A 22,537-nucleotide genomic window follows, 5' to 3' on the forward strand; every position below is an offset into this window, starting at 1 on the left:
ACTTATCTAACAAATCTAAATATCCTTTAGGTCTTTCTCTTCTGTAATGTAAATCATTCCTGGGTGCCCTGTTCTTCCCTTTCTCCCTGCCCCTTGACTTGCAACCTCTGGCCTTTCCCACTGGCTGCTGCATCATTTGTTCCCTGACTTATCAAAGGCACATGGGTACAAGAGAGAATGCTACCCTGTGTTTAGTCCATTAAACTTGCTATAACAGCAGGAGCTAAAAAGGAAAAAAACAGAGACCAGAAATAAAGCAGAGACTTGTCATTCATGAGCTTGGGGCTATTGCTAGATATAAAGAGATGAGACCAACTATCATTCTGAACAGCAATTGGATATAATTGAAGGAGCACCGGACTTGCGGTCAGAAGACCTAGGTACAAGTCTTAGATCTGTCTCTTTTAATTGTATGGCCTTGAATAAGTCAACCTTTTCTGAGCTTTAGTTTCCTCATCTGTCATATGGGAAAAACAACACCTGCCTAGCCTACCAAAGTAAGTTATGGGCATCAAATAAGATAATGTGCTTAAAATTCCCTTGTAAATGATAAAGTTCTATATAAACATAAATTGTTTGCTGTATTAGAATGGTTATAAGGGAGAAAAATGATTTCTGAGGTTTAAAAATTGTTAATAAAATTTAATTAAAATTTGCATGTATAAACTAAAGATGGTTGGCCTTCCCCTCATAGAGTCCATTTTAAATTCTTTTCCTGTGTGTTCACTAAGTTATTGACCCTGAGTGATCACTTATGACCCTCTAAGCTCAGCTTCTAGGAGCCTGAGAGGATGGTCTGAACCATCGCAAAGCCAGTTCCTAAAAGGCAGGCTTAAATCTCTTGAGAAAAAAAACCAATTCCACACATTAATGGCAACATGAGTTTTTGGCTATTGGTATGAAACAATGATAATTTCCAAAAGTGAGAGAAATATTAGAGAAAAGCTTCCATGGTAACGGCTTCCTGTAGAAAACATGATCCGACCTTCAACTGCTGGATAAACTACTTTCATTTTTGAGATGTATTGAGAAACCACGTTGATATCTTGGTCACCTAGAAAAATAGAGACATTATTTTACAGAACAAGTACCAGTTAACAGTAAGAGGGGGAAAACCAATGTATTTCTCTAAAGTCCTTTGTAATTATAAGAGTGAAGATATTCCATTCATAAGCAGAGATACAGTGTCACAGAAGAGAAGAACAGTGGTGATCAGAAGTGTAAAGAATTGGTTGCTTTTTCATGTTCCAGGTGTGAAATGTGCCTGTTATTTGATATTGGATAATTGGAGGAACAGAGTCGTCTCAGCTGTGGGATGACTCAGAAAGAGGTTGTTGACATTATTGCCTTTACACCATTCCAGAGCAGAGGCATGAGGGAACTGAGTCAAGAGCAATTAGTTGAGACATAAAAGTGGCTTTCTTTTGCTTGCCTGCTTCAGAATCATTTTCACATAATTGCTGGAGAGAGAGTAGAAACTTCATTTCCAAAAGAGAGGAGAGCTGATAAATACTAGTTGCTTGTAACTACAACAAACCCATAGAGACCCTACAATTTTATTTTTAAAACACCATTCTATAAATCATATATCTGATAAGGGGTTAATAGTCAATATATAAAAAACTCATATAACTTAATAGAAAAAAAATCCAATTAAAAATGGGCAGAGGATCTGAACAGACATTTTTCTTAAGAAGACATACAGATGGCCAACAGACACAAGAAAAGATGCTCAAAATCACTAATCCTCAGGGAAATGCAAATAAAACCACAATGAGATATCACCTCACACCTGTCACAATGGCTGTCATAAAAAAGACAAGAAATAACAAGTGTCGGTGAGGATGCTGGTGGGAAAATAAATTGGAGCCACCATGGAAAACTATAGAGTTTCCTCAAAAAATTAAAAAAAAATTTACATATAATCTAGCAATTCTACTTCTGATATTTATTCAAAGAAAATGAAAACACTAATTTGAAAAATAAGCATCTCCATGTACATTGAAGCATTCAGTAGCTAAGATAAGGAAGCAACCTAAGTGTCCATCAATGGATGAATGGATAAAGAAATTGTGAAATGTCTATATATGTATATATGTAGATATATATACACACACATAGGAATACTATTTAGCTATTAAAAAAAAATGAAATCTTGCCATTTGGGACAATACAGATGTATCTCGAAGGCATTATGCTAAGTGAAATAAGTCAAAGAAGACAAATGCTGTACGATTTCACTTATATGTGGAATTCAACAACTACAAAACCAACCTAATAGATACACAGAACAGACTGGTGGTTACCAGAGGCAGGGGGTGGTGAAGGGTGGGAAAAATGGGTGAAGGGGATCAAAAGGTACAAACTTGTGGTTATAAAGAAGTCTTGGGGGGTGTAATGTACAGCCTGGTGACTATAGTTCATACTGTATTGTATATCTGCAATTTGCTAGGAAGATTTTAAAAGTTCTCATCACAAGAAAAATATATATATTTTTTGTAACGGGTGATGCATGTTAACTAGACTTGTGCTCGCTTCACAATGTACACAAATACTGAATCATTATGCTGTACACGTGAAACTAATGTTATGTCAATTATATTAATAAAAAACCCTTATCACTTGAATACTTAAGAACTCCGCAGTGGTCCTTCACCCCCAGGTATACATTAGAATCACTAGAAGAGACCTACCCCAACCCAATTAGAATCTCTTAAAAGTTGGGCCCAAGGTATTGGTATTTAAAGTGTTCCCCTAGTGATTCTAATTATAGCCAGGGTAGAGAACCCATACGGCCAAGGCTTCCTCTCCTTTCTGTGTGAGTTCCTTCTCTCCAACACCCATCTGTCCGGGATTGGGTGTTGCATAGCCATCAGCCTCTTTGGACAACTTTTTAAGCCTGCCCTTCCATTTCCTATCATGGAATGCAAAGAATAAGCCAGTGCCCTTTGCCTTGGCTCTGCTCTCTATCCTCCTTGGAAAAAACAGCTAAAATGACAGGTCTGGCTGAGAAGGAAGCTGGCAGAGATCTATCTTGGTGATTCAGAGAAGCTGTGCGTAAGTCTTGTAAGCACACTGGTTTCTGCCCTACAGAAAAGGAAGGGGTAGCGTGTTCTGTCAATGGACTTTATTAACATGAAGTGGTTCTCAAATGGATTTTTAAAAATGAGACTGGGTGTATGACCCTCATTGCTGCCAAAAATATTGACTGGTGTCAAGTGTGGTTCCTCTGACTTGCTCCACCAACCCAGTGTGCTGAAAGCAGGAGGCATACCTCATCCACTCCTTGACCTAGTCACACTAAGAGCTTCTTTAAGAAAGTTTAGATAATTTAATATGATGGCTTTCCACGTCCAACCTAAAGTTCTAGAGGTGCTTTTTTCCTGTAAGTGCAAAGCTCATCTATATTTCACAATTTAAATAGCTGTTTATATGTACTTAACAGAGTTTTAAAACATTTTTGATTTAAAAATGTTTTTCCCTGGGCTTGGATAGATGGGTACGTGTGCTGCAGAGAGACAGGGCACATATTCCCCCAACACCAAGCTGCTGTTTTCCAACAAAGAGAGAGTCGGCCCCATGGGGCCAGGCTCTGGTTTTGGCTTCGCCCTCCTGGCATCATGAGTAACTTGACTCCCTTCTTCGGATCAATTTTGTTGTTCTTGAGTATCTTTGGGATATGGAGAGGAAGAGACACTGTGCTTACCTGAGTCATGTTGTAACACTTCGTCTTTTATCATCTGGTATCCATCTCCACCACTGGCAAGAAAGCTCGGGAGGACCACTTTATATACCTCATCCATTTTGAGAGGCTCGTAACTGGGCACTCGACACCGGGTGCAAAGAACATCTAACGTGACCACTCTGTCCCCAGGTTTTTGGGAAAGATCATACACCACGTGAATTCCTAGAAAAGAAATGAGTCTGTATGTTTTCACTGGATCCAAAGGGAAATTTCTGTTTTCTAAGAAAGGGATTTTGGCTCAAACCTGGAATTGGGGCACTGGGCTTGGTTTTCATTTAGTTCGAGCTTGGAGGGTGAGGTGACATTGCAGCTACCCTTTCTTGGTTAGGTTTATTCTTGAGTCCTGGGAGGTCTAAGGACCACTGGGAGGAAACTGGCTCTGGCCCAGAATGGGCAAGGGGCGACTGCAGGGAGAAACCACATGTTTTGAAAATCCTGAATGAACTGGTCCAGCAACTTGGTTCAGAGGCTTTGGAAGGTGAGAAATAGATGAGAGGTGCAGAACATTTGTTAAAATTTCAAAGAAGACTAACTACTATGGTAATAATTGGGACGTGCATGTTTTTCGCAAAATATACAACTACCCAGCACTGTGCCAGAGCATCGAAACCCTGCTGTTCTCTCCACTCTCTCCTAGAAAAATGCAGAATGTTTGGGTTACCCCACAGGCAGCAGGCAAGGGCCCTACCACCTTCTGGAGCCCCTCAATCCCAACAGTGGGGTGTTCTACAGAGGGAGGACTTAACAAAGCAATCATACCCATCGAGTGGAGCCCACCATCAACAGTCAAAAAAATGAGGCCAGAATACGGTTTGAAAGTCAAATAAGAATATTAATTTAAATATTAGCTCATTGGACTGGAATTAGTTATTGACAAAAGCATTTCAGAAGTCTTTGTGTCTATGCAGCAGGCTGCCCCTTCCAGAAATCATCCATGTTAATACTGATTAGATATGTCCAAATCAGGCGTGGCAAATATTACTACTCATTGCCAGGGCCTTGGGGCTTTGACTCTGACCTAATTTCAGTGGTCTGGGAGTCCACAGCCATTAAAACAGAAGCCCCCAACCTTTTTGACACCAGAGACTGGTACTTCTGTGAGAATCTAGTGCCTGATGATCTGAGGTGGAGCTGAGACAGTGATGCTGGTGCCGGGGAGCGGCTGGAAATACAGGTGAAGCTTACCTTGCTTGCTCACTGCTCACCTCCTGCTGTGCAGCCTGGTTCCTAACAAGCCACAGACCGGTACCGGTCCACGGCCCGGATTTGGGGACCCCTGCATTAAAAGACTATGCACTGGTGTTGGATCGTGAAAAACCCAAACAAATCTGGCCACAGGTTCTGGGGAAGGGGGAGCTAAGCCAACCAGCAGGAAAGTCCACCTCCCCTGGGAGGGTTACTTACCGCCCACCTGCAGGAACTCTCCGGTGGACTGGCCGTGGCGGTGCACACTGTGCTCAAAGGCCTTCTTCAGGGTGGAACCTTTTAACTGGACCAGGTCAAAGGTACCTCCAAAAGGTAACACAGCAGCTAGGTTCTCCCAGGTGATAGTGCCTGAGTGTAGTCACCGAAGAGGCAAGAAGGAAAACAGCATGATGACAAGCTTACCCCAAGACCAGTTTCCTTTAGAATTGACGGAGGAGCTGAAGGAGACATGGGGCCGTGGAGGGCTATTAGGACAGAATCAGCCATGTCTAAGTGGTTCCTGACATGTAGGGAGGAAACAGATTCAATATGTCTCTGGCTATGTCTTCCACCACTGAACAAGATGGTGAGAGCTTATAAATGGCTGTGGCTCCAAATACACCTGTGGCCTGCCCTGGATCTCCTGGTTTGAGGCTGGATGTTCAGTGGTGTTAAGGATTGCCTAGTTCCTCCAGACGGTCAGTTTGTCCCTGCTGCCTGTCCTTGAGACGAGCTTGGGGCTTACAGTGAGACTGACTGGTCTTGACAGTATTTCAGGGAAGACTGCAAGAGCATCTGGAGTATCTGTCTACTTGGTTTATTTCACCATATGATATAATCCTGGATTATCTGTAAATGCACTAAAAATTTAATCCAGTGGTACATTATCCAGCACAGAAGACAATTTTGCCTTTCTTTTTCCAAATATCTAGGTGAAGGCTGTGAATATTTTGCATATGTCAGCAGCAATTCCTATTTAGCTTTGTGAGTCAGAAGTTTAGCTCAAGCTTGGGTTCCACTAACCCTAGCCTGCTGCCTCCATGTGTGTATGCGTACTAAGAACACACAAGTGTGTGTGTGCCCTTTGGGCTAGGCACTGACTTGAGTGGCAGTTAACCCAAACTGTGGTACATGGCTGGTGGCCGAGATCAGCTGAGCTGCCCATGGGCGTGGTCAGAGAGAACATGCTGAGCCTGGGGAGCATACCATTGTTCCGCTCGTCAATGGGTGACCGAATGCCACCTCCATTTAAAATGCACATGGACACGTGGTTCCAGGACGTTTCATCCAAGTGTCTAAGGTTGTTGTTAATCTGCAACAGTAGCAGGAATTTACATTAGTCATTCTGGGTCTTCTTCCTTAGAGTCAGTTCCAGAAATCTGATTAGTGCTACTGAGGAAATAAAGCCGCTTTTTCCCTGCTCCTGTGTTTCCAGAGATTTCTCAAGTACAGTTAGAACTAGTTTTATGCTCCGAGAAGAAAAATAAGATATTATGACCAGTCCTGTGTCAGACTCTGAAAAGCAAGTAGCTTTGAGCCCCCTCTCTTAAGACTCCCGTACTCCCAGGCCAGTGGGCCTTAGTGAAAAAAAATTGTGCAAAAACAAGTTTTCTTACACCTGCCCCAGTCTCTTAACAGGTAAACGCTGCTTTTAGCCTGGGGTGTTCCCTTCGAGACTCTTTGCTAAACATCCACGTACTGGCTTCTCTTTAACTACTTCTCTTGCAGCATTGGTCTTACCTTGGAAAGCGTAAATGTTGTCATTTTACTTGGCAGACACTTGCTGGGTGTGGCTGTGTCCCAGGCACTGTGCAGAGCACAAAGAAACGGCCCCCTGGGTGTGGGCTTTGAGCTGACCTAGGAGATCTTGGCTTAGCATCCCCCAGGGGGCTGCCATGCCAATCTGTCTGCAGACAGGTGAACAGAAGGCTGCTTTTCATGGGTGACTTATTATAAATATGTGTTGCCATTCTCTACTTGTGAAGGAGGTTTCAGTCACACTAGGCCTGGTTCTCTGGAGCCAATAAGACAGACCAGTGAAACACGATCTGGCCAAGTTAGTCCCAAGCAGATGTGTTTTATCTACTATGTCTGCATCTTTAGCGTAGTACAGTTCATGTATTCTGACCATCTTGCAAAAGGAAAGCAACATCCAAATTTCAGACATCCAGAAATGAACACCTTAAAATAAATGCTTCAGTTCTTGCAAATCATTAAAGCAATGGTCAGCGCCGGTCTAGTTCACGTTCCTTCCAAAGGCGCTCAGTGGGAAGAGCTTTAGTCTAGGCACTCAGTTTTTAAAAAATGTTCAATGCTGTAACTATCGGGTTGTCCCTCCTTGCATCTTTCCTCTCTTCTCCCTCTCCTCCCTCCCTAGGACTAGGCCCCCTGCATTCCTGGGGACCACTCACCATAGCATCACAAATCAGGTTGCCCATGTTGCATTCTTTAAAGCGGCATGTTTGAGTGGAGCCATCCAGATAGACAATCGTCTTCCCTAATTCCTGGGAAGAATAATTATCTAATTTTACCCGCCATTTGTTAATGTCTGCTTTTATATTTGGATCTGGAAGCAAAAAAAAAAAAAAAAATCAGCCTGCAGTTAAAGCACATTGCACATTGGCCTAAATTTTAGAGAAGGAATCACACGCCATTTCGTCTACCTATTGTGAGTATACATTTCTTTACCATATTTATGTACATTTTGGTTTTGACTGTGAAATTTCCTTAGGAACTGCCGTTCTGTTTTCTGGTAATAAGACTTGGAATAGATCTTAAAGTCATGCTGAGTATTCGAACATCAACTCATCACATCTGTCTGAGTACCTGTTGGCCCGCCTGGGATAGCATTAGTGGTGGTGGTGGGCGATGAAAGGCCCAAGGTCAAGTACAAAGGACCTATTGAGGTTCTCCTGTCCATGTGGTCCCGGCCCCTCACTGCTCGTCCATCCCTGATTTGATTGTGGCAAAGCAGTAAATGGCAGGGGAGAAAGCAGCATAGAAGTGTATTTATAATTTGAATCCTTTTGCTTCCATAATCAGCTCTCTTCTGGACATGAGCTGAGAATGGCTTTCTCATGCCAGGGTAAAGCTTGAAAAGGTACAAGAAGCAGTGACACAGTGTCTGATGCTGAGAGGACCTGAAGAAGCAAATGGAGATTTTTGGCATTTGGGTGTATTTTAAGTCTTATACACGAAAGGATAAAGGGAGAAGCTCAATTCTTCAAAAGTATTATAGTCTTGTCCCAAAACTAACAAAAAAAAAAAAAAAAAAAAAAAAAAAAAAAAAAAAAAAAAAAAAAAAAAAAAAAAAAGAAAAAACAAAGAAAGAAAGAAAGAAAAGAGAAAAAGAGAAAGAGAAATCCAACCATCTAATTTTTGAATTAGTGGAACATTGCCATGAATTTCAGGTACCTTCAGGAATGCTGCTGTTGAGAAGAATGGGATTTCCATGTGAAGTGATAACGTTTCCTTTTTCATCAAACTCAACCTTCAGATAGCCTAGGTATTTGCCGAAAGCATAGGCCTGGACCACAGGAACCTTCCGTCCATCATCGGAGGTGACTATGAATGGGTACTTCCCAACTGGCACCTCTTTGGAAGGTGGATTGCCTAAAATGAAAGAGCCAAAGTGGACCAAGTCAGCACTTGTAAGGCTGGGCGCAGGCCAGCAGGCCACTGGCCAGATGACAGTGAATTCTGAATTGATGACTTGCCAGCTGCAGCTCTATACAGCTAGTCTTTCAGGGCCCAGCTTGGGCATCTGCCTTTTTGGCACTTGAATCCTTCCATTCTCAACTCAGCAGGCATTTGTTAAGCTCGTTCTGAATCCAGGGCACTGTGCCTGGTGCTGTGGGGGACACGAAGGTACAATGCTGCTAAGATGACCCTACCCCCATCCTGCCCCTGGCTCCGTTCTCACTAGCCAGATGGATAGCCATTTCACTTCACTGTACTTCAGTTTCCTCACCTGTAAAGTGGGTGAAATAACAATTCCTACTTCACAGGGCAGCTGAGGATTACATGTCTAAACTCCCTAACATAGTGCCTGGCCCGTGGCAGATACTCAGTAAATGAATGTTTCTTTCTCTTCAGAGGTGATGACAACCTCTGGAAACCCTGGGCACACATTCCAGCACTTAGAATCTTTAATGGAAGATGAATGGACATGACAAAAGGCTGTCTTCAGGTTTTGCTGCTAAATACTGTGTCCCCTCAGGTGCCTTTTGGAAGAGCCACATTCACCCTGGTGGCCGACTGGCATGCACACTACCCACTCCGGCCAGATCTCACACCGGCCCCGTCTGCTGACTTCCGTCTCAAAGGGAACTCCTGGGGAAAAGTGTGGGAGCCACTCGTGACCAAGAGGCTGGGAGGCCCACCCCACCGCTGCCTCCTGGACATGGGCCTGCATGAGGGTGGTGAGTTCCGCCACACGGGGGAAGCCACATGGGCTCTGGCCTCTAGTCGCCTGGCATGTTTCAGTTCTGTAACTGCACCCGTCCTTCAGGCATGCTGTAGTTCGTATCTTATCTCCACAGAGACCTATTTTGGGCTGTTACGAATCAGAGACCGTGGGCAGATATCCTTGACCCGTGCTACTGTTCCTATCACCTCCCTCACCACGGCCATGAGCAGTTGTTCCAATCAGATGTTTACAGAGAGCACATGTTGGTTCCTCACGTGGACCAGTTAGTTAGGAGAGCCAGCCAAGAGCCAGGCCTTGGGCTATATCTCATTTAATTCTCCAAGCATCCCACGAGGCAGGTCTTGTTACTATCCTCACTTTATAGACTAGAAGATTGATTGTCACAGGCAACGTGCCCTAGGACACACAGCTGGTATGTGAAGGAGAGTGGATTAAAAAGCAGGGCTGTGAGGCACTGGAGCTTATGTCCTCTCCACTACCTAACACAGCCTACAAAGTGCTATTCTCACAGAGCCTGCAAGGGCTGGTTGCCAAAGGCCCTTTACCAAGTCAGATGCAAGCCCAGGGCAGCACCTTTGCGCCCCACACTGTTTCTGGGCTTCTCTTTACAACTAAGATAAGCTGCAGTGAATGTTATGAAAAATTCACCCTGCTCTGCTTCTGTGCCAAGAGCAGCCCCCTTCCAGCTCAATAACCACAGAGCAGAAGTGTTGCAATACCAGAATTTCACAAACAGGAAGTAGCTGTTGCCAACCTTAATTTCCTTATTTTCTTGCTCCCTCTAGAAAAAAAGAAAAAGTCTTGTAAATTTTTTCAAAAGCACCTGATTTGAGATGCAGTGCAGGCCTTGTCCCATCTCTGTTTGCAGTGTACAGCCTCATAGGCAACAAGCAGAGTTGGCTAGGGCGGTCGTAGATCATCTATCTGATGCACTGCAGAGGATCAGGGAAAGTTTAACATTCTCATCATCATTCCATTTTTAGCTGGTCTTCCTCTGGGCAAGCCCGAGCGTGGTCTTTACTTCAGGGAACCAGGGGCTGTGGCAGCCCCTTCCAACGTTCTCAGCTGGGGTTCTTACAGAAGGTGGTTCTCTGAGCCCTGAGAAGCTGAGATGCAGTTCCCAATATGCCCACAAGGTGGCGCAAAACGCACACCCAGGAAGAAATAGCGCTAAATCGATTTCAGAAAGGAAGCCTGGCAGTTTCCTGGAGATCCACGAGAAGCACAAGGCTGACTTTTTTTTCAGCCAGCATTCTTCTGTCTTCCCTAGACATAGCTGAACTTAAACAGAATGTAAAAGTTAGGAATCTGACGATCGGCTGAATGCCTCATCAGATCAGCACGTACTTACAAATAGGAGCTACAAATCCCGGTGCCCGTCTGACAAAGAACATTCTCCAGTTCTGAAAGGCCTTTATGTTCCTGTTGTGAGAATACAAGACTTGTCATCTGCATTTTAAGAGGACTTAATCAAGAACCAGGAGGACACGTCTCATGTGGATGAGGCAATAGCTAGTTTGGCTAATCCCTGCCTCCTCCACAGCTAAGCCCTCTCTGCTCTCCCTCAACTTGGCAGCCCCAGAAAACGACTAGCAGAGGAAACAATCTAAGGCTTCACATTTTCCACACCATTCTATTCTGCCAAAGATGCTCACACCCAAAATATTCTCTCTACACAGAGCCAAACATCTGTCTCTAGAAACCTGACTTGTCATCTTGGCAGGAGAGAAATTATTCCCTCTCTTCCAGCCATCTAGAAAATAGTCTGGGAAGCATATCTGGGGAGGCCGAGGAGTTGGTAAATGGGGCATTTCCTAGCACAGTGTGGGTGCCAAGGGGAACCTTGAGGGGCCCTACCCTGGGAATCCTGGCCAGAGCAGCCTGGGCAAATGCCTTCCTGGTGGCTGGAAGGGGCTGAGGGTGGAGCATGTGGTGACAGGGGGCAGGCGTTTGACATGGTTTTCAATGGACTGAATGAGTTGTACTGTGTTGTAAGACAGTCCATGCTATGATTTTAATGTCTATGGGAACCAGTTTACTAACTTCTAAACTCCCTATATGGGACTAGATACAAATCATTGGTAATTGATCGGCATATTTCACATCATTACTTCAAAAGGACTTGAGTCTCTCTTTTAAATTACTTGGAAGTGCTTGCTTCCACCAGACTGTTTTAAACTGTCTACTTCTCTATATCTCTTCAGGCAAGCCACAGTTTTGGTCACCGTTATCTTGTGCCTGGGCTACTGTGACAGCCTCCTAACTGGTCTCTGTACATCTCTTCTTCCCCTCTTTCTAATCCAGTCTTCACGCAACAGTCTGAGTGATCTTTCTAAAACATAAATATGATCATGTCTCGGAAGCTAAGCAGGGTCGGGCCTGGTTAGTACTTGGATGGGAGACCACCTAGGAAGACCAGGTGCTGTAGGCGTAAAAAATAAAAAATAAGGGATTGTAAGCTGACAAGCTCCTTGCAACCTGTGAGGTCAATCAAGGGTTGCCTTGCCTAAAAAAAAAATAATAAAATAAAACAAACAAACAAACAAATAAATAAATAAATATGATCATGTGCTTCCCAGTTTAAAATATTTCTTACTGGCCTTAGGTAAAACACAATTTTTGACATGAATATCATAAACTACCACACCTACATGATGTGGCCCTTTCTTACCTTGCCAGCTTCCTCTAGACCATCCGACCAGCACTTCAACAATCTTAGCTCTGCCCATTCCTAGGCCACACCCACCTCCATAGCTTTGGAATATGGAGTAAGACCTGGAGCCCGAGGTCTACATGTGAATTACATCATTTCGCTTCAGTTTATTCATCATGAAAATAATACCTGCCTTACAGGGTTGTTGGGAAGATTAAAGAAGTTAACGCAATAAAGTGAAGCCTGACTCAGATAGATGCTCAAAAGATTAGAAATAATCATATACCATGTTAACTCCTGGACATCTTTCTGATCTTAGCCTAAATGTCAGTTCCTCAGGAGAACACTCTCTAGGGAGCCCCCAGACTTGGTCGAGTCCTCCTATACATGCTCTTACAACATCATAGCATGCTTTGTAATTATATATAGCTTGGCTTCAAAGGGAGTCACACAAAGATGGGCCTCTGTGGTATGTGGCTTATTGAGCTAAAGGCAACTGAGACACTCTGGGCTCAAGAGAAACTTCTGCCCCCCAGACCCCACTACCTAGGGGAGTTTGAATTAGGGACTTGCCTATAATAAGAGATTATCAGAGATACCCTTTTATTAACCCATCTACAGGGCAGAGCAAACTTCTAATTACTCAACATCTGCTCATCTTACTATCCTGAGAATGACCTCCTCTAGAAGGTGCCTTACCTCATCTTCAGCTCAGAATGTCATAATGCCTCGTTTCCTCATTCTGTCTCTGAATCTCTCGTTTATGTAGGTCAAGATGTTAATTAAATTTGATTATTTTCTCTTGTTAATCTGCCTCATGTAGATTTAACGATTAGACCAGCTGAAAGAACTTTGAAGGGGAGAGGAAAGTTTCTTCTTCCCCACAATATAATATAATTGATTTATTTGCATGCTTTAAGAAGAATCTGATCAGGGTCAATGTGGAGGAGAGACTATTCCATGTCGAGACCACTGCCAAACCAACCGGCTAGATCAGGCCAGAACAGAGATTACTTCCCCAAAATCCCCTCAAAGACTGTCTGATTCACCCCTCCACCACGCCCCAGGCTTGCAGGTTCCTGGCACAAGCTGTCACCCTGCCTCAGGCAATTATGCAGGGCACCTTCCCCTTAGCTGGGGCAGTCATGCCCCAGGACCCTTATCCATCCTGTCTTGTCCTATATAATCCCTTAGCACCTGCCACACTGCACAATGATGATATCCACCATCATTTTGCCACTGCCCAAGACAAGCGTCATATTAAGTTCTCTTAATAAACTCTTGATAAATGATAGAGTTGTTGACCTCTTTCTTGGTCTCTCAGCCCCAGGGAATTTTACATAACAGTCAATATCCCTTTCAAGACAATAAGTTCAATGAGTGCAAGGACTGCTGTGTCTCTGGAGTTTGCCTAGCACGTAGTAGGTGCTCAATAAATGTTGATTGGATGACTTAAGCTTAAGTAGTTTCACCAATACTTTTCCACAGATCAGACGAGATTTGTATGCTTTCCCTGTAGTGGAATCTATTTTCAGAAGGGAGCATTGCTCCCCTCAATTCAATTTCCTCAACTAATGAGCTCTGTGGGGATCCTAAATTGGAACCAGAGCTGGGAGTCAAGAGAATGGGTTTTGGTGCTAGCTCAGTTTCAATCTGCTTTCACGATCTTGGGAGAGACATGGAGCTCCTGGTGCCTAAATTTATTTCCTAAATTTGTAAAATAAGAGATTTAATTAGTGGTTTAGACCAAAAGTGGTTAAACATTTTTTTTGTAAGCTATGAACTTGTTTTGCATACAGGAAATTGTGTGGCAATGCCAGACATACAACAGGTTGTGGAGGGCGCGGTGGTGCTGGGGCCAGAGTCCAGCTTTAGGCTCCTGGCCACGGGTGCTCTTCAGGACACAGCATGAAGACTGCTGACGGAGATGCCTTCTGCGCCCAGCCAGTCAGGCCAGCTGCCATGTCCCTTGCCTCTCGTACAGGAGCAGCTCCAGGTGTCCAGGCTCTCTCCCATCTTCCCGGCATAGACAAGAGGTGGTTGGCAACCAGAGGGGTTAGTCATGGTCTCCCTGGCCATCTCTGTACCCAACTATGATGCACCTTCCGTTACGTCCCCTTCAGGGAACTCAAGAGGCCATGTAATACTCTCCATATTGGGACTGTGTCCCTCCGTTTTACACATGCTTCGAGTTACTGATCAAATTCTTGCTCTTGGACATTCAGTGATGACTGGGAGGTCTAAAGGAGATTATGCATCTTCGAGTAGTACCCAGGGCGGATGGTCTAGGTGAAGCTGGCCTGAAATCCAATTCAGGCTATCTGCTGTACACAGTACTGACTGGCTGGGGCAAGTCAGGGGACAAAGCAGGGTGCCAATGGGCAGTCATGCATCACTCACTCACTTAGCAGATATTTACAGAGCTCCAACAAGTGCCCTGTGTTTTGGATCTCGCTGCTCTGAGGAGCCAGGCCTAAGGTCTTTGCTTCATCTTTATGGGGCTGGGAGAGGCTGCTCAATGACAACAGAGCAGGGAAGGAGTGACACACCCAGCTGCGCGTCACCCTCATCTCTCCCGTAGGATGTAGCCGTCCCCATGGTTTAGTATCCCTCTGGATACCAGACTTCCCATTCACTTTTTACATTACAGAATGGAGTTTTATCTAACAAACGAAAAAAATGAAAACAAAAATCATAACACAACCATCCAGAACGGGGTTTTATCTAACAAACGAAAAAAATGAAAACAAAAATCATAACACAACCATCCTCTGGTTCCATCACTGTGGCCTGTTAAATTGCAGAGTCCAAAGAAATGGGATGGAGAGAGACTGATTTTCATCTTAACATGTAGTTCCATTCGCTAAGTGTTCTTTTCAGAAGTAATACCTAATTTCTTGAGATTAAAAAGGATGTACACGTGACCATAGAGTCATGTAAACCTAACGTATTTTTTAGGAGAAACCAGCATGCAGCTGGAGAAGGCATTCCCAGGGTGGTCTCATCCAGCGGTCCAGTGGGAAATGCTGTGTGTTTGTATTCAGCTGATTCCCACAAATCACTCCTTTTCATCACGCTGGTGAGCAATGGAGCATGCAGGACACAATTCAAATAAGCTTATCGAAGAGAACCTGGAGATCGTCTGTTGTGGAAGGCCAAAGCCCTGCTTCCAAATCCTGGCAGTATTTAGGAATTCCCTTACGGAGGAGCACGGATTCACAGTCTTATGTGTTTCCTGGTCTGGGGAAAATTTATACACTGAGAACTAGAGCACTGTGGGAGACTATCTGGGCTGCTTGAGAGGAAGCATTGCATGCCTGGTTTCTTATCTTTGCAATGTAATGAGATACATCTGATCATTTCTGTATTTAGGCCAGATTCTCAAAGTGAGTGTGTATCTTTTTGCAAATTTAATAAAAATATTTAAAATAGTTCGAGTTATTAACCAGATTAGTCCTGCGTCGGCAGACCAAAATGTGACCACGTTTCTATGCCCAGCTCGAGCTACCTGACCTGACTCGAGACTTCCTGTCGCTCCACTGAAGGAAAGTGGCTGTGCTTTAACCAATGAGCAAACGCCCAATGTGACTTCCTCGTCCCCATCCTCACTTTGGTTCACAAAACGCTGTTCTTACACAGTTCTTCGGAGGGAGGCCCTTTCTATCTGCTAGATAGGATGCTGCTCAATTCAGGAATCGCTGAATAAAAAAAAAGCCTACTAGAGCAGTAAATTGTCTGTGGAAAACTTTTCTTTTAATAAAGTTTAGGATTAAGAGTTAAATTTGTAAGGTTTAGAGAGGTTAAAAATTTTTTTTAAAGTAAAGCAAGCATAATAGAAGATTTGGCAAATGGAGAGGAAAAAGTTATTTGTCTCACTACGCTATGTCAATGACCAAAATAATTTCAGTGAATTAAAAAAATGTGTATATATATGTATGGATAGCAATGGGGCTGGAGAGAAATGGGTGGCAGAATCCATTTTAGGGAGAAACCACTTTGTTTAGTAAAACACCTGGGGGAGGACAAGGGTCCTGGTGTCTCTGTTCCTTTGCGTTTCCCCAAAGTGAGGGGAGGCAGGCCTGTCTGGGCACACAGGCTCCCAGACAAGGCCCAGGCTGGGTGGTGGGGGTGGTGGTGCTGGCAGAGGGTGCTTAATCATTTGCATAAAAGTAGCGGGAGAACGTTTTAGTTTTGTGTAGCTTCGGAGTAAAGAAAAGAACAGGACGAGGGGAGACAGGCGGGACTGGGAGGAATGGGCCGAGGAAGAACAGCAAACCAGTGCCACCTGCCCTGTGGTGGAGCCAGCACAGGCTTTGAAGATAGGGGCTCATGCCAGGTTACAGGCTGTGCTGTACGGTGGCCAACTCCCCCGTGGTAACTGGCAAACTTGGAGAGAAACTGACTTGTGTAGATGGAGTTTGGAAAGTTCAAAAAGAAAGGTCGGTTTTCCATATTTGAGTCTATGCTGCATGGACAGAAAAGAATGGTTTGAGAGAAGCAAGAGGCAACTTAAATTCTCAGAGGCAACTGAGAATTTAACGGAAGTCAACATTAGAATCAAGGGGACCAGGACAAATGTAGGGTCCTCAAGGAATGATCAGATTTTGAAGAGAGGGAGTGACACGAGCCCCCAGTGCTTCAAGTTTTGTATAATAAAGAGCCTTTTTATTTATTAAAGGGAGGAGTGATCCCATAAGTTATCTTGAGGGTTTGTGACTCTCAGGTGGGTACACTCTGGATGATAACCTTTTATATAGTTGTAAAAATTTTTTGTATTGTCTTCTTTTTCATTTAATGTTATGTTTTCCCATGTTGCAGAATATCACAGAACTGACGTATTTACCTCGGACATACTAGGCTCTAGGGCCTAGTTTTGTTCATATATTACCTCATTTAATACCTACAACACTCTCTGTTGTGTCACCGTAACCATTTTTAAAATTAAAAAGCTGAAGCCCAGACAGCAGTGACCAACCCCAGGAGGAAATGGGGTCAGTCAGAGTCCAAAGCCTTTCCACAACCCATGCTCGGTGGGAAGGTAGGAGAAATGAGGTTCTCCTCAGAAGACCATCAGGCAGCAAAATTAAGGCAAAACGAACAGCAGTCCTGGGAGGAGACTTGTACCTTGAGGTAAGAATGACCTTACGATTTTACAATAGCTGGCTGTCAGCTTTCCTTATAACTCCACCCTGTCAAATGACCTTGACCGTGATTTATAGTTGTTCTTATTAGATTTTGGGTTTGGCCAGTCCCACTTTACCTTGGAAAGCAGTTTCCTTAGGCGTAGTTAAAACCGATTGCTGTTATGTGGTTGCAAAACTCACTAACCAGAAGGCCCTGGACTTTGCTCAATGAAGGAAGCTGGTACTGAGGCTGGGGTGTGGCTAGAAGTTGACTGAAAGGTCCTGAATGAGTGACCCACCACTGGAACAAGTAAGTCCCTGGGCCACCAAGGACATCATCTTTGGAGCTAACAGACCACACCTCTGGCTTTTGGCGGATCCTCCCAGTTCACTTTACAAACCACAGGTGTCAGCAATCCTTACTGACTTACAGGAATGGTTCTTTCTGGAGAGTGTTTCCTTGTCCTGTGGATGTGGTGAATAATAAGACCGTCTTCTTGTTCTAAAAGGCCAGATCATCTCAACTGCAAGAGTGAAAGTTAATGAAGAGATGAACAGTCCTTTGCCCTCCCTCGCTTATTCTACTGAGGCAGGGAGAGGGTGCATCCCTTTGCACCGCACACCTAGCCACTGGCTGCAGCATGAAGAACAAGCTTTAGGTTTTTCGTCTGTCTTATTTATATTTACATTATGAGCCACATTTGTTTTGAGAACAAAATTTGGTGCTCATTAAAATTATTTATGTTCTATATGTAAATGAAAGGTATGAATTCCATCATCAACAAATGTGTGCCTACCTCCAGAAGCAAAGAAGATTAGTACTTAATAAAAAGACTGACCAAATAAAGAAATCTTATTTTCAAAGGAGCTGCATCTGTAAGTCATTCAACAATCTTGGGTAACTGCCTTCTACGCGTCAGCCACAGACATGGTCAAGAGTCTGTAATGGACACTTCCAGGCTAACGAGTAGAGGAAAGTGAAGCCTGCTGGACTGGGAGGAAAAGAGGAGTTGGTGAGACTGAGGTTTCAGTAAGGCTGAAAGAGGCCAACTCTCAAGAAACAAGTGGTGAGAAAGCTTTACGGCTCGGAGGCTGGGACTAGGGAGGTGGATCGTGGGTGTCTGGAGATGGAGGCGTTCTGGACAACACGACGGAGTGTCAGCCTGTGGCCCCGGAAGCGAAGGTGCCGGAAAGGAGTGGGGGTGAGAGTTGCGAGGATCAAGGGGCTCTGAACCCTGGGTATTGGTTCAGCCATCTGTACGGACACAGCCCGGATGAAGGCAGGAGCTGGGGTGGAGAGGATGGGGAGTTCGGTGCGAAATTCTCAGTGATGTTGGGGAGTGGCCTGGAGACCATTAGATGACAGAGATAAAGAGGGACAGAGGGTGGTACACCCAGGAGGTGTGAGCCTCAAAGAAATGAGAGGTAAAAGTAAATTCACTGCAGTAAACCTCAGGAAGTTATCAGGTGTTCAGCCAAAAATCAAACAAAGAAACACACAAAATATTTTATTTTCCCAAATTTTGTAACGTAAGTAATCTCGCTCTTTGCATGGATGACTTTCTAGGGAATAGGATGTTAGAACGGAAGGGATCATCGACTTACTACTTCTAACCCCGTCATTCTGCAGATATAGAAACTGATGTCTGGACTCAGCCAGGCCGCAGCTAGTCACACTGGCCTGCCTAATCCAAAGATCAGTTAAAACAGTGGGAGGGCAAACAGAGGGGCAGCTTCCGAGGAGTCTGTGTACCCTCACGGGCTGCGCCCAGAACAGAGTCCCCTAGAGCACCTGCAGCAGCTTTTGACCTGCACTCACTTTACCACTTTTTTTCTCCCAAGACAACAGACATGGATTTAGTTCTTTTAGAGCTGATATGTGCACACTAGCCCTCATCCTTGTCCTTGCAGCTTTAACATTTTGTAGGCCTGGCAGGGGGAAGCCCTCTCCCTTCATCTGGATATGATGGGTGATCTTGCATTTGCACAGTGGTTGTGATCAAAAAAACCTAGGATGGTATTCAGCACCTGGAGGACAGCCATTCTGTCCTGTTTTGGTCACGTCTCATTTACAGCTGAGCTTAAAATTTTTAAAAATATTTTTAAATTTATTTTTTAAAATTAAATTTATTGGGGTGACACTGGTTAATAACATCATATAAATTTCAAGTGTACAATTCTATAATACATTATCTGCATCTTACATTGTGTGTTCACCACTCAAGGTCTAGTCTCCTTCTGTCACCATGTATTTGACCCCCTTAACCCTCTTCAATCTCCCCCGCACACCACCAAAGCTGAGTTTTTAAAAATATGGGCTAGCTGTCCTAGAATGAAATGCATTTAATAGGTGGTAACCAGCATTAAACAAATAAATAATAAAACAAAAAAAAATAGCGGGTGCCATCCAGATGCTCTGTGATGTTTTCTTTCAGGTGTATGTGTGTGTATGTGTGGCAGGTCCTGTGTGTGTGCTGAAATGATTCTCAGTAAGACTTAAAATTCCAAGAGACGTATTATTTTTAACTTATTTTTTTTTTTATTAACTAATAACATTTAACTTTATGCTAATTCAATTCAAACAATTCAGTGGAGGGGGGTTTTTTTGTTTTGTTTTGTTTTTAAGGCTAGGAAAATTTACTTAAGTAAGTAAATATGCCTCATCTCCTATTGTGTTCTGGAATTACCTTATTACTTTTCTTAAACTCATTCCTCAAAATGATGAGTATCAAAATTGAATAATTCATGAGAACAAGTTTAATTTTGGTAAGTAATCGAAAAATGTGAAATAAATGACTAAGCTTGTATAGAGGCAGTTTTTTTAGAGACTATAATTATCTGCTTCCAGATTTATGGATAAGCAAATTATAATTTTTATGCATGCATCTTTCTTTCATCTAGTCATTCATCATTAACCATAAATTCATGTACTTAGCAAAAGGTACATATTATTTTGCAGGATTTCATTGGCTGGAACCAAGTGCAGGAACAAAAAGACAGGCTGCAGAATTAATGAGAAGCTAGGCACAGTCACGGGCCCTTTTCAGACCCACCAGGGCACACTAATTGATGGCCACACACCAAGGCTGTGGGTGACTAGCTGGTGCTGTAAGAGGACATCCATGAAGATGGTGTTAAGATAAGTCCCTAGGGAGTGGGAATGACTTTAGCATCTGAATGGAAAGGTTAGAGTCCTGTGATTGCTCATGCGCTGTTTTAGTCATACCTCACTTAAGGCTGAGTTTTTAAAAATATAGGCAAGTTACAATATGGAGAAATTAATTTAATGGGTGGTAACTGGCACTTCAAAAAAAAAAAAAAACAGTAGAACAGAAAACATCAGGATACATTCCAGATGCTTTGTGAAAGTTTTTTTTCCAGTGTGTGTGTGCGCGCACAAGCTTATGTGAGAATGCGCGCGCACACACACACACACACACACACACACACACACACACACACGCCATGCCTTTCTTGCTGTGGATCATAGTCAAAAACCTTTGAAATCACTACTCCAAAGGATGAGGGGGTGGGAAGCAGATATCTAGCTTCTGCCCTGTGTCCTAGGGTTCTGACACTCACTGCCCCAAAGAAAAGCTAAGAAAAGGCTCCAGAGAGAGTTTTTTTGTGGGTCTTATCCACAGAACTGGGGCATAACTGAAATAGGAATGGCTAAAATACTACCCCCCATTCTGAGGCTCTTCACCTACACCCATTCATTACACACATGAAATCACAATGAGCATTTATAATAGGTACTGTTGTCACCACCCTCGTTCTACAAGTGAGGGAAATCAGACAGAGGCAGGATCGAACCCCTAGCTGGTGGCACAGCCAGACTTGGACACCGAAGCACTCTACCCAGTGCTGCTCGGATGCTTCCTCCTCTTGGCACAATCAGTCTATCTGACTCTCTGAAGTGACTTAAGTGGCTCTCTGATGTTTGCCTGCAACATCGCCCACACTAAGGAAGTTCACATAAAAAAAAAAAAAAGGTTCACATCACTGTCAGTGTCCATCATCATCCTCACCACACTTATGTATTGCCTGCTATGTGCCTGGAGCTGTTCTCATCATTTTATATAAGTCTTTTTCCATGAAACAATATATCCTTCGTATGAGTAATGTTTAAGTGCCTAATCTATTTTAATCTAGTCTGTTAAAAAAAAAAACAACTACTTTTTTTTAAACCACTACATTGATTTCACAACCACTAATGGGTATAACACAGTTTGAAATTATTCTTTAGCCTATGTCTCCCCACGGGCAAAATACTTGTGAAGGGTTTGAATTAGCCATGTAAATTCTGTTATTATTTTCTTACGTGAAAACCAGCCCTAGCATGCGAGACAGTTCTGATTGGCATGTTTTTACTGATGAACAGTCTCCATACCACTATAGGCCAGGATATAGTTATTTATAAAGTATTTCCACTAAAGGGGTTCAGAACAGGCCTCCCCTAGATGTACCACTCTGGCTTGTGGATCATTTTGAACTGAAGGTAACCGAGACTCTGAGGGCCCAGGAGAAACTTTTACCTCTCCCTTAAATAATTTAAACTGGGGGCCTTGACCATAGTAAGAATTATCAGTAGAAATAACTTTTTTATCACCTATGTATAGGGCAGGACAAACTTCTAATTATTGAACACCTGCTATTCAATAAAATTCTTCACCTCTGAAGGCTTGGGCACCTTAGCTCATTCTTAGCTCAAAATGTCATAGACACCTCACTTTACCATTCTATCTCTGACTCTCTCATGTATGTAGGGTTCCCATATGTACACATGCAAATCTCTATTTTCTCGTTAATCTCTCAGATAGATTTAATTATTAGACCGGCCAAAAGAACCTTGAGGGTAGAGGAAAGTTTCTTCCTCTCTGACACCCATACGCCATCTTACATAATTTTTACAACAATGTGGCACTTTGAGCATTATCATCCTTATTTTGAAGCAAAGCTAGTACATTCAGAGGGTGAGTGACCAGCTCAAGGTCTTTCAAGTGAACCAGAAATAAGAACTCCTGACCCACTCTTGTATTTCTTTTCTTTTTATCATGTATCTCTTTTTCTGATTACAGAAGCAACATGCACTCATTGTATTAAAATGCTGAAAGGTGCTAGGAAAATAAAAATTACTTGTATGCTTTTGTGGGGTTCAGAACGAGCCATCCCAAGATGTGCCTCAGTGGTAAGTGGGTTATTTTGAGCTACAAGCAATATTAGCTTTAGGCTCAAGAGAAACTTCTTCCAGTCCCTTAACTATCTAGGAGAACTTGAATTGGGGACCTTGCCCATAGTGAGATTATCAGCGATAACCTCTTTTGACACACCTACATGGCAGGGCAAACTTCTATTTGCTAAACATCTCCTCTTATCTCTCTGCAAGGACCCTTTGAAGC

At 43.4% G+C, this 22,537-nt stretch overlaps 1 protein-coding gene across 2 annotated transcripts in view; it reads right to left on the bottom strand.

The window, feature by feature from the left end:
• Positions 1-621: 621 nt before the first annotated feature.
• NT5E (5'-nucleotidase ecto) overlaps positions 622-22,537 on the bottom strand; it is a 45,438-nt gene continuing 23,522 nt past the window's right edge. For both annotated transcript variants that reach the window (XM_039853278.1, XM_039853277.1), the window contains 6 exons: positions 8,345-8,542; positions 7,342-7,496; positions 6,137-6,242; positions 5,150-5,299; positions 3,707-3,907; positions 622-1,054 (listed from right to left, as the gene is read on the bottom strand). In XM_039853278.1, coding sequence (XP_039709212.1) covers positions 891-1,054; positions 3,707-3,907; positions 5,150-5,299; positions 6,137-6,242; positions 7,342-7,496; positions 8,345-8,542 — 974 coding nt within the window. In that variant the 3' untranslated portion in view covers positions 622-890. The remainder of the gene's footprint in view (positions 1,055-3,706; positions 3,908-5,149; positions 5,300-6,136; positions 6,243-7,341; positions 7,497-8,344; positions 8,543-22,537) is intronic.

This window comes from Pteropus medius, unplaced genomic scaffold, assembly GCF_902729225.1.
Source record: "Pteropus medius unplaced genomic scaffold, Ma_sr-lr_union100, whole genome shotgun sequence".
Lineage (NCBI taxonomy): Eukaryota > Metazoa > Chordata > Mammalia > Chiroptera > Pteropodidae > Pteropus > Pteropus medius.